This window comes from Notolepis coatsorum, assembly GCF_963971535.1.
Source record: "Notolepis coatsorum genome assembly, chromosome: 6".
Classification (NCBI taxonomy): domain Eukaryota; kingdom Metazoa; phylum Chordata; class Actinopteri; order Aulopiformes; family Paralepididae; genus Notolepis; species Notolepis coatsorum.
Genome location: NC_140170.1, coordinates 177,742,094 through 177,759,953, shown reverse-complemented (window position 1 = coordinate 177,759,953; position 17,860 = coordinate 177,742,094). Strand labels below are relative to the sequence as shown.

Below are 17,860 nucleotides of genomic sequence, written 5' to 3'. Positions count from 1 at the left end.
ATCTCCACGGTGCTCTCCCCGTCTTCTTCCGTGCCGAGTTCTGTCTCGGTAGCGTTGTATTCCTCCCGGGACTCATCGGGGACTACTTCTTCAGTACTGGCGGGGTGTGAAGTCATGTCTGGTTCCCACTGGTCCCCACCGTGAACTTGGTCAGTTACATTAGAACCCGTAGGGGCCTCTATGGTCGGGGTAGTCTGGGCGTTGGGGTTAGACATACTTTTACTTTCTAGTTTTACCGCGTTTACTGTTAGTAGAAGACTAGGTTGTTGACTGACAGCGTAAGCCTCTAAGTACTGAGGGAGCCGTCGTTCGCGCTGCGGGCGTTGGTTAGGAGGATCGTTTCGTGGAGTGTTCATCATAGGCCATTTCAATATTAATAACACTATATTAATATTACACTAATTACCATCCGGCTCGAAGGACCAATTGTAACTGAGGGGTACAATTCCCTGACTGTATTACTAGATATGATACTTACTACCACTACCTTTGTACTTAATATTCGGCCACCCAGTACTCGGCATAAATATATTATGATGAACACTGTCACGTAGATGAAACGGATCCAACACAAATGTACGAATTAGAAATAGGTCTTTATTTCTACACAGCGATGGTGTGTAGAGCAAGCACTTAATCAAATCAATCACATTTATGAATGGGAATTAGTATGCACTTTTATGGCAAGAGTATTCGTCGGTATATCAATAGAGAATGTCCAATCTCTGAAGGCGCAGGTGGTACATATACGACCTGGAATAGTTTAAGGAATAACAGCAATGATACTTTAATGATTATAGGCTGGATACACTAGGGGGGGTTAATCCGGTCGCTTGTAAGCCGACAGGAGTAGGAAGGGGGGGGGGGTAGAATCCGGCTGCCTCATCCGGCCAAGGGTATCCCAGGTGAACCCACTGTAGTGCCGTTCAATGCGCCGGCGATCCTTGGACCACAGATGAAAGCAGATGGACTCTTTGTGGGCCGGCGTCCTCCGGTCCACGGAGGAGAGACGTGAAGCGACCTCGTCTTGCAGAGCGTCTCCTCACCTTGCGTCCTCTCCAGGGGGGGGGGTTCCAACACACGGCTGTGTCGGGGGTCTTTATCCATGGAATAATCAATGTATACAAAGCATAATCCGTGCCTGGGAAGGCGGGCTGTCGTCGGTAGAATAATCCGGTATACAGGTCCACTCGCTCGTCGGCTCTGGGGCTCCTCGGGTGCAGCTTCACGTGGGGTCAACCACCCTGGATAAGCAGCCAGTTCTCTGCCCGAAACGATGGGGTACTGACTACGGTAGTATTCTCACAGCACGAAGCACTATATATTAACAGACTATTATTAGCTTAATAGACTACGTCCAACTCGACGATATAGTGCCAAATATGACTATTCAAATATTAATATACACGATGTCTCAATACCGATGGTAGGCGAACTTGGCCTTACTCCCACACGTGGCGTCGCGGGGAGGCTTTACGTCTGTGACTCTATTGGAGGGTAAGAAACTGGACTGAAAAGGAAGTCCTACTTTAGTAGCGCAGTATATATACGCACTATGAACAAATAGTCCCATTAGTGGTGCGGTAGCCAGATTCCTACGCGGAACTAGGACTTGTTCGTACATGTTGAGCGGTACGTTTGAACTGGGTCTGAGGGGTATGGCAGCCTGGCACCAAGGTCTCGACCAATAGTAGAATGGAGACTATTATGGGATGTTCAGTAGGCTAGAATGGATATTCAATGCATATTGTACAAGGAATATACAAGGGATATCAGGGAATATTAGAGAATATACAAATACAATTAAATATATATATATAATAAATATATATATTCGGTTTAATCTGGCCCTTCACAACAGCCATAATTTAAGATATAGTTGAATCGCTCGCAAATGTGCTCGTCCTCCCATTGATTAAAGTGCTGGCATACAAGCGATAATTCGTCATGTCCGGCCGGCACACAATGTGTTAAGCATTTTCCACATAAAATTACTTCTGTTGTTCCATCATATCTCTCATGTTCTCATCGTTAGTGGTTGTTCTTGCTCTTGCTGCCACAGGACATGACACTGTTGAAAGTGGCCTTGTTGATCCAACATGTTCTGGTCACTTGCTTAGGTCAGATCAGCACAGCAGGGAGAAGGCTGAGGTAGAGTGTGTTCAGATCAGATATTATTGAAAGTAAAAGGTCCCGTGGTTTTTCACAAGGGTCAAATTATCCCTAGTCTCTGGAACCTCTGTCAACCTGCTGGGATTCAGTTCCACCAGAACCTTCTCTCCTGTGTCTCTCCTACTCTGTCTCCCTCTCAGCCTCCCTACTGTCTCAATAAAGAACCTTCTCTCCTGTGTCTCCTCTACTCTGTCTCCCTCTCAGCCTCCCTACTGTCTCAATAAAGAACCTTCTCTCCTGTGTCTCTCCTACTGTCTCCCTCTCAGCCTTCCTACTGTCTCAATAAAGAACCTTCTCTCCTGTGTCTCTCCTACTCTGTCTCCCTCTCAGCCTCCCTACTGTCTCAATAAAGAACCTTCTCTCCTGTGTCTCCTCTACTCTGTCTCCCTCTCAGCCTCCCTACTGTCTCAATAAAGAACCTTCTCTCCTGTGTCTCCTCTACTCTGTCTCCCTCTCAGCCTCCCTACTGTCTCAATAAAGAACCTTCTCTCCTGTGTTTCTCCTACTCTGTCTCCCTCTCAGCCTCCCTACTGTCTCAATAAAGAACCTTCTCTCCTGTGTGTGTGTCTCTCTCTCTCTCTCTCTCTCTCTCTCTCTCTCTCTCTCTCTCTCTCTCTCTCTCTCTCTCTCTCTCTCTCTCTCTCTCTCTCTCTCTCTCTCTCTCTCTCTCTCTCTCTCTCTCTCTCTCTCTCTCTCTCTCTCTCACAGCAGTGAAAGGGGCAGAGCTTCAGGCAATAAAATCAGAGCTGACCCAGATTAAGTCCAACATTGATGCCTTGCTGAGCAGACTGGAGCAGATCACACAAGACACACACACACCTAACACAGGTGACACACACACACCTAACACAGGTGACACACACACACACCTAACACAGGTGACACACACACACCTAACACAGGTGACACACACACACCTAACACAGGTGACACACACACACACCTAACACAGGTGACACACACACACCTAACACAGGTGACACACACACACACCTAACACAGGTGACACACACACACCTAACACAGGTGACACACACACACCTAACACAGGTGACACACACACCTAACACAGGTGACACACACACACACACACCTAACACAGGTGACACACACACACCTAACACAGGTGACACACACACACACCTAACACAGGTGACACACACACACCTAACACAAGTGACACACACACACCTGACACAGGTGACACACACCTAACACAAGTGACACACACACACTTAACACAGGTGACACACACACACTTAACACAGGTGATACACACACACACTTAACACAGGTGATACACACACCTAACACAGGTGACACACACACACACTTAACACAGGTGACACACACACCTAACACAGGTGACATAGACACACACTTAACACAGGTGACACACACACCTAACACAGGTAAGTAAGTAAGTAAGTAAGTAAGTATTTATAAAGCACCTTTCATACATGTCATGTAGCTCAAAGTGCTGTACACAATTATAGGCATATATAACGATAAAAGCAATAAAGTCATAGTGATCAGTTAAGATCAATGTTAAAAAAAAAAATAATAATAATAATAATAATAATAGTAACGTAAAAATGAAAATAACGTAAAAACAGTCATTTGCTTACCAGTTTGGGAGAACAGGTCCGCACAAACATTTCCGCTCAGTGGCAACCGGAAATGCACTAAACCAATGCACTTGTATGGTAGGTAGCAATGTTTAGGTCTTATAATGCTAGTGTAGTTACGTTTTTATCAGTGGTCATAGTTGGGTCCATAGTGCTTTACCAAGTCCCACGGATCCATCAGTGGCCGTGTATTGTGTGCGTATGTACCCGTTCGCTCATGTGGTCAGTGGCCAGAGTTGGGTCCACAGGACTTATCCAAGTCCCATGGACCCATCAGTGGCCGCGTCTTGTGGTAGAAAGAAAGAAAAAGAAAAACGCATAAAGAAAACAGTCTAAAGTTTGAAAGTTTGGGAGGTCCGCAGAAACACGCCTTCAGCTCAGAAGCTGAGGCGTGTCAAAAACTTTTGAAAAACTGGAGGCGTGTCTCCTATTGTACCCATTCCTTCATCTAAAAAGTTTGAAAGTTTGGGAGGTCCGCAAAAACACGCCTTCAGCTCAGAAGCTGAGGTGTGTCAAAAACGTTTGAAAAACTGGAGGCGTGTCTCCTATTGTACCCATTCCTTCATCTAAAAAGTTTGAAAGTTTGGGAGGTCCGCAAAAACACTCCTTCAGCTCAGAAGCTGAGGCGTGTCAAAAACTTTTGAAAAACTGGAGGCGTGTCTCCTATGTACCCGTTCCTTCATCTAAAAAGTTGGGTCCACAAGGCTTATCCTAGCCTCATGGATCCATCAGGTTTTTCCAAGCCATAACTATTTGTAAGCTAGACTGTATAGGTACGTTTTTAATTTTCCTTTAAAAATGTGTATAGAGCTGGCGTTTCTGATGTGTGTTGGTAGTGTGTTCCATAGTTTTGGGGCATAGTTGGCAAATGCCATACTTCCTATCCTTTTTTGGTTTCTGGGCGTGTCTAGTAAACCTGTAGTGGATGACCGTAGCGTTCTTGAGGGCAGATAACTAACTAGGGAATTTGCTATGTATTTTGGGCCTTGCTCATTAAGAGCTTTATATGTTAGGAAAAGGACCTTAAAATCAATTCTATGAGTTATTGGAAGCCAGTGCAGAGTGGCCAGGACTGGAGTGATATGTTCTCTTCTCCTTGTATGAGTTAGTAATCGAGCTGCAGAGTTTTGGATAAGCTGAAGCTTCCCAATGGTTGCTTTGGGAAGACCAGTGAACAGTGCATTACAATAGTCAAGCCGACTTGATACAAAAGCATGAATAAGTTTCTCTGCATCCTTTTTATTTACGAAAGGTCTTACTTTCGCTATGTTTCTTAGGTGGAAGAATGACGTTTTCATGGCCTTATTTATATGAGACTTAAAGGTCAGGTCTGAGTCCAAGATGACACCTAGGCTTGTAACCTCAGTCTTTACATAGGATGACAGACTCCCCAGGTTTTTACAAAGCACTTCCCTTTTCGCTTTTGGGCCGATCAATAGGATTTCGGTCTTGCTTTCGTTTAATTTTAGGAAGTTATTGTTCATCCACTTGTTTATTGCTAACAGACAATTTGTAATGGACTGTATGGCTGTAGTGTTATTTGGTTCTGCGGAGATATATAGTTGTGTATCATCAGCATAACTATGGAAGCATACATTGTGGTCTCGAATGATGTCCCCGAGGGGCAGCATATATAGTGAGAAGAGTAATGGACCAAGGCAGCTTCCTTGTGCGACTCCAAAATTGCTGTTATGTTCCTCGGATACATTGTCTCCAAGCTTAACATAGAACCTTCTTCCCTTAATGTATGTTATGAGCCAATTTAGTACATGATCGGAAAAGCCAACCAGTCTTTCTAGACGACTGATCAAGATATTATGGTCAATCGTATCGAACGCTGCACTAAGGTCCAATAGGACAAGAATTGAGACTTTGCCAGCATCGGAGTTTAGCCTGAGGTCGCTAACTATTTTGGTAAGGGCAGTGACACACACACCTAACACAGGTGGCACACACCTAACACAGGTGACACACACACACACCTAACACAGGTGACACACACACACACCTAACACAGGTGACACACACACACTTAACACAGGTGACACACACACCTAACACAGGTGACACACACACCTAACACAGGTGACACACACACCTAACACAGGTGAAACACACACCTAACACAGGTGACACACACACCTAACACAGGTGACACACACACCTAACACAGGTGACACACACACCTAACACAGGTGACACACACCTAACACAGGTGACACACACACACACCTAACACAGGTGACACACACCTAACACAGGTGACACACACACCTAACACAGGTGACACACACACTTAACACAGGTGACACACACACCTAACACAGGTGACACACACACCTAACACAGGTGACACACACCTAACACAGGTGGCACACACACCTAACACAGGTGGCACACACACAGACTGAGGGGTTTGGTGAGGGAGTCACACAAGGCACAATGTTGTTGTCACCACCCTATGAGTCCCGGGTAGCAAACTCTACTTATGTTCTCTCTGCAAATAGATCCGTGACAAGTCGTCCGATAACGCCAGATAAACCATGCTGCATTCATTCGGAAAGACCTATTCCAAATGCTATTTAATGCTATAGGGTTTGACAATAATTACACTCATGTCTCTATTTTACAATTAAGTAAGGGATAATGTATAGCTACGAGGTCATTGTCGCAAAATAATTGACCGACACGTAGTTTAAAATACCGAGCCGCTTCGGCGAGGTGTTTTAAACGTCAGTGAAGGTCAATTATTTTGCGACAATGACCGAGTAAAGCTATACATTATCCCGCTTATTACATGGCTAACTTACTAACAATATACCTAATTCATTTGACAAATCGCAGTTGTTCTGTGGCTCTGTCAGCCCAAATAAAGTGATTATTATTATCGCGGGCAGCCTCTGTTCTGGCTCCGCTGTAATCTACACACACTCCGCTGTCAGTGCAGCCGCGGCAGGTGTGTCTGATTTGCTGCACTGATGTGGGCTTGATTGCGAACAGCTGCGCACATCGGTCATTATTGTCCCACAGCGGTCATTATTGAAAAATAATGACCGCTGTCGGGGGGCTATTGACCAATCACAAGCAAGCATTTTGGCGAATGTGAAAACGCCATGTATTAACTATGATTAATTAAGAGTCATACCGAACACGTCGGTGTTGGAACTCTAATGCATGAAAGCTTATTCCGTCTGTTGCAGTTTTCCTATTCTACCGCTTGGTGCCATGTACTCACGGTCGGAGCTGTGCGTAGATATACACACAATCTCAAGCACACGTTCCTATTGATAAATCCCACACTTTGCTTAGAAATTGTCATACGCACGGTTTACGCACATATCTGTGCGTACGCAGCATTGATAAATGAGGGGCCTGGACTCCTTCAAATCACAACTCACATCTTACCTCTTCACCAAATGTATTAATGACTCTGCCTGACTGGTTTCCTGAAAGGCACTATATAAATTTAAGAAATTATTATTATTATTATTATTATTATTATTATTATTATTATTATTATTATTATTATTATTATTATTATTATTATTATATGTTCTAGTCACACTTGCTATATCTTCTAGTCATACATGCTATATCTTCAAGTTGCACATGCTATATCTTGGAAACTACAGGTTTGAATTTGACAAAAAGAGTCAACGTGCTCTGATATTTATAAAACTACAACTTTCTATCAACAATTATTTCATCAGGTGTCTGACGTTTTAATAAAACCAAGCCTTTTTTTTTTTACCAATTCCTCCTCTTTGTTGTCTGCTGTGCTTTCGTAATGCCTCTCGCATGTTCCAGATGATTCGATGGTGCAGGCTGATGACGACACAGCCTGCACGCATCGCATTGATTGATTGATTGATTGAAAACTTTATTAACAGATTACAGAATGGTTACAATACAGTACAGCTCAATACAACAACTGCTAAGAGGATGAAGACCAGAAAAAGACTTTCATCTTGTTTACATTTTCAATTCATCAAAACATTTAGAGACATACAAGACACACAAATATACAGTACTATGTAAGAAATAGAGAACATCATCAAATAGAAAACAAAAGGAGAAACAAATTTACATGATACAAAAATATATATATTAAATATATATTTATAATTCTTTTTTTTTGTCGACACATTTTGGCCAATCAAAGTCGTCTATACAAATCCTTATGTGGTCGTTCAAATTGCTGCCTCCTACTGGTGTGGTTACGTCATTGCTACTTTAGAGCTGCTCTACCGGTCACAAAGTGTAATCAAAATCCATACCGTAGTGCAAATTCATACCCGTGTACTTTCTATACCGGTTATACCATCCAACCCTAGCTAAAACCCCTCTACAATACGCCTCTAGAGGGCAGTGAGGAGGTTTACACTGTGGCTAAAACCCCTCTACAATACGCCTCTAGAGGGCAGTGAGGAGGTTTACACTGTGGCTAAAACCCCTCTACAATACGCCTCTAGAGGGCAGTGAGGAGGTTTACACTGTAGCTAAAACCCCTCTACAATACACCTCTAGAGGGCAGTGAGGAGGTTTACACTGTGGCTAAAACCACTCTACAATACACCTCTAGAGGGCAGTGAGGAGGTTTACACTGTGGCTAAAACCCCTCTACAATACACCTCTAGAGCAGGGGTTCCCAAACTTTTCAGGCCGGGGCCCAGAAAATAAGGCGTCAGAGAGCCGCGGCCCAATGCACATCGTCTGGCTTTTTTTTTTTTTTTTTTTGCCAGGCGACCGATTTTTTAAGCCAAATATCACTTCAATCCTATTAAGTTAGTTCAAGTTAGTTATTCATTTATATGTGCTATTTATGAGAGGGCTAACTTGTTGCAAAATAATAATGATAATAATAATAGCCTCATTAAAATACTATTGTTGCTTCGGTTGTTTTCAGCGTTTTATGTGCATAATCTGTTATTTAGTTTGAAATGTTCGTTGAAATAAGTAGATTTTTCGTTTTTGTTTATTTATTAAGTTAATATAAAACCATATAGTCACATTTTTGAATACAATAGAATAGAATTTTAGAATACAACTAGAAACACTGTCCTGGCCTGCTTATAAGTTCAGTGGCCTGACAAAAAAAATTAAAATAAAAAAATAAAAAATAAAAAAATAAAAAATAAAAAAAATGTTTTTTTTTAATTTTTTTTAAATCATCTCGCGGCCCATCCGTGGCTGCTCGCGACCCACCTTTGGGTCGCGACCCCGACTTTGGGAACCACTGCTCTAGAGGGCAGTGAGGAGGTTTACACTGTGGCTAAAACCCATCTACAATACGCCTCTAGAGGGCAGTGAGGAGGTTTACACTGTGGCTAAAACCCCTCTACAATACGCCTCTAGAGGGCAGTGAGGAGGTTTACACTGTGGCTAAAACCCCTCTACAATACGCCTCTAGAGGGCAGTGAGGAGGTTTACACTGTGGCTAAAACCCCTCTACAATACGCCTCTAGAGGGCAGTGAGGAGGTTTACACTGTGGCTAAAACCCCTCTACATTACACCTCTAGAGGGCAGTGAGGAGGTTTACACTGTGGCTAAAACCCCTCTACAATACGCCTCTAGAGGGCAGTGAGGAGGTTTACACTGTGGCTAAAACCCCTCTACAATACGCCTCTAGAGGGCAGTGAGGAGGTTTACACTGTGGCTAAAACCCCTCTACAATACACCTCTAGAGGGCAGCAGCTGATTTGTAGAGCACACATGGTATTTATATTACTTTATTACTCATTCCCAAACCGAATATACATCGGGAACTGCTTTTCTATAACTTCTAAAACTCAACAATAATGACATGTTGACTGTTGATTATTTAGGTTCGGGGTTTGAAACAAGTTCTATGTTTACAAGAATCTTTCTCCCCACATACCCCCTAGATACATTTACATTTACATTTTACATTTAGTCATTTAGCTGACGCTTTTATCCAAAGCGACTTACAAGTTCTGTACGACAAGCCATCAGGAAGGGCACAACTCTATCAGCTGAGCAACAATGTTCATCAAAGTGTTGAGTGCTACAGTGTAGGTTAGTTTATTAGGACAAGTGCATGACAGTACGGTTAGTTAGGGTTAGATTTTTTTTTTTTTTTTTTTTTTTTTTTAATTCAGATAATGGTTGAAGAAGTGCGTCTTTAGTCGACGGCGAAAGATTGGACGTGATTCGGCTGTCCTAACTGGGGTGGGTAGTTCATTCCACCATTGTGGGGCAAGGACTGAGAATAGGCGACTTCTCTTTGATGACCCTCCCGGAGCTTGGATAGGAGTAGGTCTGAGGCGGCCAGAAGATGCAGAGCGTAGGGGTCTTGAGGGTGTGTAGTTAGAGACCATTGACCGGAGGTAGGCGGGAGCGGTTCCCTTTGCCGCACGGTATGCTAGGTCGAGGGCCTTGAAGCGGATTCGTGCAGCAATGGGGAGCCAGTGCAGGTCCCTAAGAAGTGGGGTGACATGGGCCGACTTCGGTAGGTTTGAGATCAGGCGGGCCGCTGCGTTCTGAATGAGTTGAAGAGGCTTAGTGGCAGTGGCCGGGAGGCCAGCGAGCAGTGCATTGCAGTAGTCGAGGCGGGAGATGACTGTTGATTGGACGAGGAGTTGGGTGGCTTCTTTTGTCAGGAAGGGGCGTATCCTTCTGACGTTGCTCAGGAGGAATCGGCAGGTTCTGGTCGTCGCTGCGATGTGAGCAGAGAAGTTCAACTGGTCGTCGAGGACAACACCAAGGTTCTTGGCGGTCGGGGACGCAGTCACAGCTGCATTCTCGACTGTGATTGAAAGGTCGGTTAGGGGGGAGGATTTGGCCGGCAGGTGGAGCAATTCTGTTTTGCTTAGGTTCAGTTTGAGGTGGTTGGACGTCATCCAGGCTGAGATGTCGGACAGACAGGCCGAGATCCGCACAGAGACGTGGATATCTGAGGGAGGGAAGGAGAGGAAGAGTTGAGTATCGTCGGCATAACAATGGTAGGAGAAGCCATGAGACGTGATAATGTTACCCAGTGATTTAGTGTAGAGGGAGAAGAGAAGGGGTCCTAAAACCGAGCCCTGGGGGACACCCGTCCGCAGGGGGCGGGTGGCCGACAGGGTCCCTCTCCATGACACTTGGTAGGAGCGGTCATTGAGGTATGATGACAGCCATGTCAGCGCAGAGCCAGCCACTCCCATTCCTGCGAGGGCCGCAAGGAGGATCTGGTGGTTGACTGTGTCGAAGGCTGCAGATAGATCTAGGAGAATCAGGACAGAGGAGAGGCCTTTCGCTTTTGCTAAGTGAAGATACACACACACACACACAAGCACACACACACACACACACACACACACACACACACACACACACACACACACACACACACACATTCAACTGACTCAACACTCACTAACTATAGTGGACCACAGTGAAAATAAGTTATGATATCCTCGACATTCTGTGGTCCTCAGCAGGAAGGCTGTTTGCATTGTGTGTAACCATCTCTTTTTAAACTGTCAAATAAAACGAACTGCATTAGGAACACGCCCTCTTGTATAAACTGCTCAGATATCAGAGGCCTCGGCTGACTGTAGACAGATGGATTAAGACATATCCATGAACTTGCTGTTAGAAGCTTGAACATTGCAGGCCCTTCAGAGAATGAAAGCACAGGGAGATTGTGGTCAGATTGGGCAGCAGTAGGCAGCCAGGCCATGTGGTCAGATTGTACTGTAGTAGGCAGTAGGCAGCCAGGCCATGTGGTCAGATTGTACTGTAGTAGGTAGTAGGCAGCCAGGCCATGTGGTCAGATTGTACTGTAGTACGTATTAGGCAGCCAGGCCATGTGGTCAGATTGTACTGTAGTACGTATTAGGCAGCCAGGCCATGTGGTCAGATTGTACTGTAGTCAGCAGTAGGCAGCCAGGCCATGTGGTCAGATTGTACTGTAGTCAGCAGTAGGCAGCCAGGCCATGTGGTCAGATTGTACTGTAGTAGGCAGTAGGCAGCCAGGCCATGTGGTCAGATTGTGTTGTAGTCAGCAGTAGGCAGCCAGGCCATGTGGTCAGATTGTGTTGTAGTCAGCAGTAGGCAGCCAGGCCATGTGGTCAGATTGTACTGTAGTAGGTAGTAGGCAGCCAGGCCATGTGGTCAGATTGTACTGTAGTCAGCAGTAGGCAGCCAGGCCATGTGGTCAGATTGGGCAGCAGTAGGCAGCCAGGCCATGTGGTCAGATTGTACTGTAGTAGGTAGTAGGCAGCCAGGCCATGTGGCTCTTTGTATCCTTAAATGTCCTTGAAACCACATTAAACCTCTAAAATATGAAAAGCCATATGTATAATTGTTGGATTCAAACAAAGCATGTGGCATGTGTGTGTGCTTGTGTGTGTGTGTGTGTGTGTGTGTGTGTGTGTGTGTGTGTGTGTGTGTGTGTGTGTGTGTGTGGCGTGTGCGTGTGTGTGCAGAGCTGCGGAAGGAGGGAGTGAGGAGCGAGGAGGAGGTGTCGCAGGACGACGAGGAGTCGCGCTCGGAGCCGGAGGAGACGCGGGACGAGGAGGACAGACAGAACAGTGAGGAGGAGGAGGCACAGCACACACTGGACGAGGCTGACCATCACATGGTGGGTGTTGGAACGTGCAGGGCTTGTTTGTGTGTGTGTGTGTGTGTGTGTTGGAACGTGCATGGCTTGTTGTGTGTGTGTGTGTGTGTGTGTGTGTGTGTGTGTGTGTGTGTGTGTGTGTGTGTGTGTGTGTGTGTGTGTGTGTGTGTGTGTGTGTGTGTGTGTGTGTGTTGGAACGTGCATGGCTTGTGTGTGTGTGTGTGTGTGTGTGTGTGTGTGTGTGTGTGTGTGTGTGTGTGTGTGTGTGTGTGTGTGTGTGTGTGTGTGTGTGTGTGTGTGTGTTGAAGATGAGATGACTGATGATCAGAGGACTGATGAGAGGTCTCTAATAAGAGACCTATGAATGAATGAATGAATGAATGAATGAATGAATGAATGAATGAATGAATGAATGAATGAATGAATGAATGAAAACTTTATTTAACAGATTGCAGAATGGGTACAATACAGTACGGCTCAATACACACAATTGTTAAGGGGATGCAGACCAGAGAAAGACGTTTGTCTTGTTTACATCAGGGTCCCCCATTTTCAATTCATAGTCTCATCAACAGACCTCTCATCAACAGACCTCTCATAATCAGACCTCTCATCTTCAGTCCTCTCATCATCAGTCCTCTTATCAGTCCTCTCATCAGTCCTCTCATCATCAGTCCGCTCATCACCAGTCCTCTCATTAGTCCTCTCATCAGTCCTCTCATCAGACCTATCATCATCAGAATTGTCATCACACCTCATCACATATCTCAGTTGACTATCTGACGGGCAGACCACAGTATGTGCGCCTACAAGGCTGTGTGTCAGACAGACTGGTCAGCAACACCGGGAAGGACAGTGATGAGGAGGAATACCGGGAACTGGTAGTGGACTTCGTCACACGTTGCGAAAAGAACCACCTCCAGCTAAATGTGACGAAGACCAGAGAACTGGCTGTGGAGCTGGGGAGGAGGAGGAGGAGGAGTACACCTGTGACCCCCGTTTCCATCAGGGGGGTCGATGTGGACATGGTTGAGGACTACAAATACCTCGGAGTCCACTTCGACAACAAACTGAACGGGTCAAAACATGCAGAGGCACTGTACGAGAAGGGCCAGAGCCGACTCTACTTCCTCAGAAGGCTGAGATCCTTCGACATCCGTGGCTTAACTAGGCTTGCCTAGTCTTGTTTTCTAGAGTTAGCTAACATCAGCTAATATCAACTTCGTGATATTTGAAGCCTTACTTCAAAGTAGATACATTTTTTAAGTAAACTAAACACGGTTTAAAATGTCAGGTGATATGAGCTGATGTTAGTTGATATGGACTCATGTGTCCCTCTCCTCTGTCCTACTTCCTGCATCGTTTTTTTGGATGTTCCTACATTATTATTATATATATTTTTTTTTAAATCTTTTCCCCTCTCCTTTTTTTCCGATTTTTCTCCCATCCCACTGTTAGTCGTTATGCCAATTCCCAACCCCCTTCCTGGTTGTTGCGCACTCCCCCCTACTGTTGGTCCAGGAGGCCGGAGACTGTCACATGCTTTCCTCCGACGCATGTGCAGCCAGCCGGCAGCCAGCCTGGCAGCGCAGATTCTCACTGGGAGAGTGTAACGTGTGGAAGGTCACACTACCTCCCTCCAGATCCTACCCTCGCTGTGCAGGCGCCCCGACCGAACTGTAGGGGTCGCTGTCCACAACGCCCAGGACCCACCCTTCAGCTTTCCCACCCCTAACACTGCCAATTGTGTTAGTGTGAACGACCAGCCAAGCTGATAGCAACGCCGAGAGCTGGACTCGAACCCAGCGTCTCCAGCGTTGATGGCGAGCGCCTTGCCCACTACACCACCTAGCCGCACCCTACATTATTCTTGACTGAACTAGTTTTCCTGATCTAAATACAGTAATCCTGATCTAACTACATTATTCCTGATCTAACTACAGTCTTTCTTTTATCTAACTACAGTATTCCTGTCTAATTACATTATAACTTTAGTCTTCTTGTTTTTTTAGGGAAACTGCCACCTATCATCAGATATGGACAGTATTCTGCCATGAGGTGAGTGTATGTATGGCCTTAAACTGTGTGTGTGCATGCATATAGATAGATGTAGTAGATTGATAGATAGATAGTGATACATATATATACAGTATATAGATCAATAGACAGATAGTATCTCTAAATAGTAAAAACCTTTGTTTAAAAGAGGCAATTTTTCTTGGGGCAGAGTCTGAGTTTGAGGGCTGAGTCACATTTACGTTACAATCACATGAGTGGTTTCATTGGCTAATCGCCAGCCACCTGTCTTTGTTTAAGCATTACATCACGCGCAGGAGTAAGTACCCCCAAAACAGTACTTAAGTATTGTAACGAAGTACAATTACTCAAGTACTTTACACCCCTGTATACGATGTACAGGTGATTAAACTGGATATAAAATGTATAAATGAGTACTAGTACTAATCAGATGTATGTACAGAGTTGTGGTATTAATATGTACAGGTATAGTAAGTCATACTGACCAGCAGTGTAACTAGTAAGAGTAGGTAAGGGATATGTACAGATATAGATATAGTATCTACAGATACTAAAAAAAAACATATATGTAAGGTTAGAGTTATACATGGGTTATATGCAGGTATATTCAGACAGATATGGATATATATATATATGCTGTAAATATAAATTTATATATACAGTATATACAGCAATATTGTACATGCTATCACACAGAGTTCCATGGCTAGAATATAGTTTGAGGTAGGTAGTTATGATTATTATGATTACTATGATTACAGTGTAGGGATTACAGTGTAGGGTATTTACCTGTTGGACCAGCCTGGAGCTCTCTCTCACACTGGGCTCTGTTCTGGAACCCGCCCTCACCATTAGACTCCCTCTGACTAGCTGAGAGTCTGTCTGGGTTCCAGTACAGGATTTCTGTAAGCTCTTGGTTGTAATATTGCTTGTACGGCCGGTGTGTTTTTACGTGTTACACGCAGTATTACAGTTCTCTCCACAGTACATTCCTTCCATGTGGCAAAGCTTTAGCTTTTTATCCCTCATTTTGGTCATAAAAACACACGAGAGGTCCTGCGTTATTATATGGCATTGGCTGGTGTGTTTTTATGTGTTACACACAGTATTACAGTTCTCTCCACAGTGCATTCCTTCCATGTGGCAGGGCTTGAGCTTTTTATCCCTCTATTTGGTCATTAGTGAGGGTTACATGCTCACTTCACATAATAGTCCAATCCAGGGACGTGCACAGGACTTTAGAGGGGCAGGTGCTCAAAGGCTGAAAAGGGCACTACACTTGTGTGTATATATTAACCGAGCGAGCGTAGCGCGCGAGCGTGATTTTTAAGGGCCCTTTTCTGGCGGGGGGCCCCCCTTTTATGCTTTTTGGGGGGTTTTGGTGATCAAATATTGAATATTGAACTATAATAAGCAGTGCAGGAGCTCACTTATCCTTGAAAGACACTTTTATCACTGACTTAAAAGGCCCATACATCTCCATAAATGTTCAGGGGGGAGGGAATAAGTGCTTACCCTACAGACTCCAAGATATTCTGTATTGTTTAATATAAATGCATTTTTTATTCAAATCCCGATTTGTATTTGAGATTCCCAAATCCCATCGGACTTGACTTCTTCGTGTCCCTCAATGAGTGTAATACCAGCATTCAACTGTATGCGCCACAGCGGTTTCTATCATCATCATCATCATCACCACCCACGCTATGCATAAAATATATAGGTCCGCGGAGAGGCACGGTGAGGAGGCCGTGCAAACTGCAATGGAATATGGGGCATCTCTCTCTCTTTACCTAATATTTTGATTCTATCCTGACATTTTTCAGTTGGAAGGGCAGTCTATATGCGTAACGGTAAAAAAAAAATATTATGTTTTTTTTTTTTTTTTTTTTGGTACTTTTTTGATGAGGCTCAAAAAGGCAGGTGCTCAAGCACCCCTTGGCCTCTATGTGTGCACGTGCCTGGTCCAATCGGCGAAGCATGATGCATGGCCTGAAATATAACGATAACTATTAGCATAAGTAGTGATTGCTGGCAAAGCATCTTGCTTCCCCCCCCCCCCTGTTGGCCATGCAGACGTTTCCCTCTTGTGTTGCCAATGAGCCGCAGGCCCACAGAGGTGTGAGGACAGAAACCAGACCAGGGATCTGGCAAAGATGAAGGTAACACCGACATAAAACATCTTGAGAGAGCGGCAGGCCGTCGGCACTAAGTACCGGAACATCTTTATCGGATTTTCTGGATCTTCAGGCCAAGGGAGATATTGTAGGCTTCACTGGAGGAGTGGACCGGACCAGTGGAGGAGGAATGCTGCCTCTGCTTCCAGTGAAGAGCTCAATATTTCATGTTTGCTGTTTGGCCTTAAAACAGATAATGGCAGCAAAACGGAAACACATGTTGGCCGAACAGAGACACACACACAGTATAGACACACATCGCATGCACACATCCAAATCCACGCACACAGAGAGAGAGAGAGAGAGAGAGAGAGAGAGAGAGAGAGAGAGAGAGAGAGAGAGAGAGAGAGAGAGAGAGAGAGAGAGAGAGGGAGAGAGGGAGATAGAGAGAGAGAGAGACGCGCTGACCATTAGTGGCTCAAGTGCCACATACTGTATACTTCCCAGGAACAGAAAATATGGGGGATTTGGACATGAAAATGAAGAGAAAATACAATGTTTGTCATTTGTTTGGCGCGTGTTGGTTTGTCTGTCTCAGACACATCATCCTCAGACACGTTTAGTTTAGGCTCCGCGCTCCAGCACATTGGGTTTGAGATGGAACTTACACTGTGCCGTTGAGACGTTCGGTATTTAATTCGAGGGCGTTTACAACCATTACCTGTAACGTTCGGGGTCCTGTCCTACCTTAGGATGGTACCCTACTGTCTGTCTGGATTACTTCACCTTGTTGTTTGGGTTGCACTAATTGTATGTCACTTCTGATTTGCTGTCTCGCACTGATTGTCTGTCACATCTGGAAGCTGTCACTGGCTGTCATTCTGGCTGTCACTAATTGACACGTTGGAATGTTGAAATGTGGCTTTATAATGAATGCTCTGTTCTCTTGTTCTTTGCTAGAGCTTCACTATATCCTACGAGCAGGACCGCCTGAACGAGTGCCGACCCAACTCTCTGTTCTGTCCTCTGTTGACGCTTGGCGTCTATATATTCCGTTACTACTTGTTCTCTTAAGGGATCGCCCTGAGTGGGAGTTGAACCCCGGTCTCCCGCGCCGCGGGCGGCATCACAGACCACTGTACCAAGAGGTGAATTCACTCCTAAGTACTGGGTCTGGATGCCTCTGGGGAGTGAGTTTACTTGCAGTACCGCTTAACGTCCACAGTCACTTCATTATACAAGTCCCTCGTGACTGTGGATAGACCATGTAGTGGCCGACTGCCATTCCTCTGTGTGCTGACAGTCGTCCACGATGCACCCGCTATTGCCTTTTTACACTGTA

General features: G+C 44.9%; 1 protein-coding gene across 1 annotated transcript in view; it reads left to right on the top strand.

The window, feature by feature from the left end:
- Nucleotides 1-17,592, top strand: part of raly (RALY heterogeneous nuclear ribonucleoprotein) — a gene marked incomplete at both ends in the record, with an annotated part of 74,835 nt that extends 57,243 nt beyond the window's left edge. Inside the window, 3 exon segments of the mRNA XM_084315849.1 lie at nt 2,881-3,000; nt 12,231-12,385; nt 17,479-17,592. Of these exon segments, the coding sequence (XP_084171975.1) occupies nt 2,881-3,000; nt 12,231-12,385; nt 17,479-17,592 (389 nt within the window).
- Nucleotides 17,593-17,860: the final 268 nt, after the last annotated feature.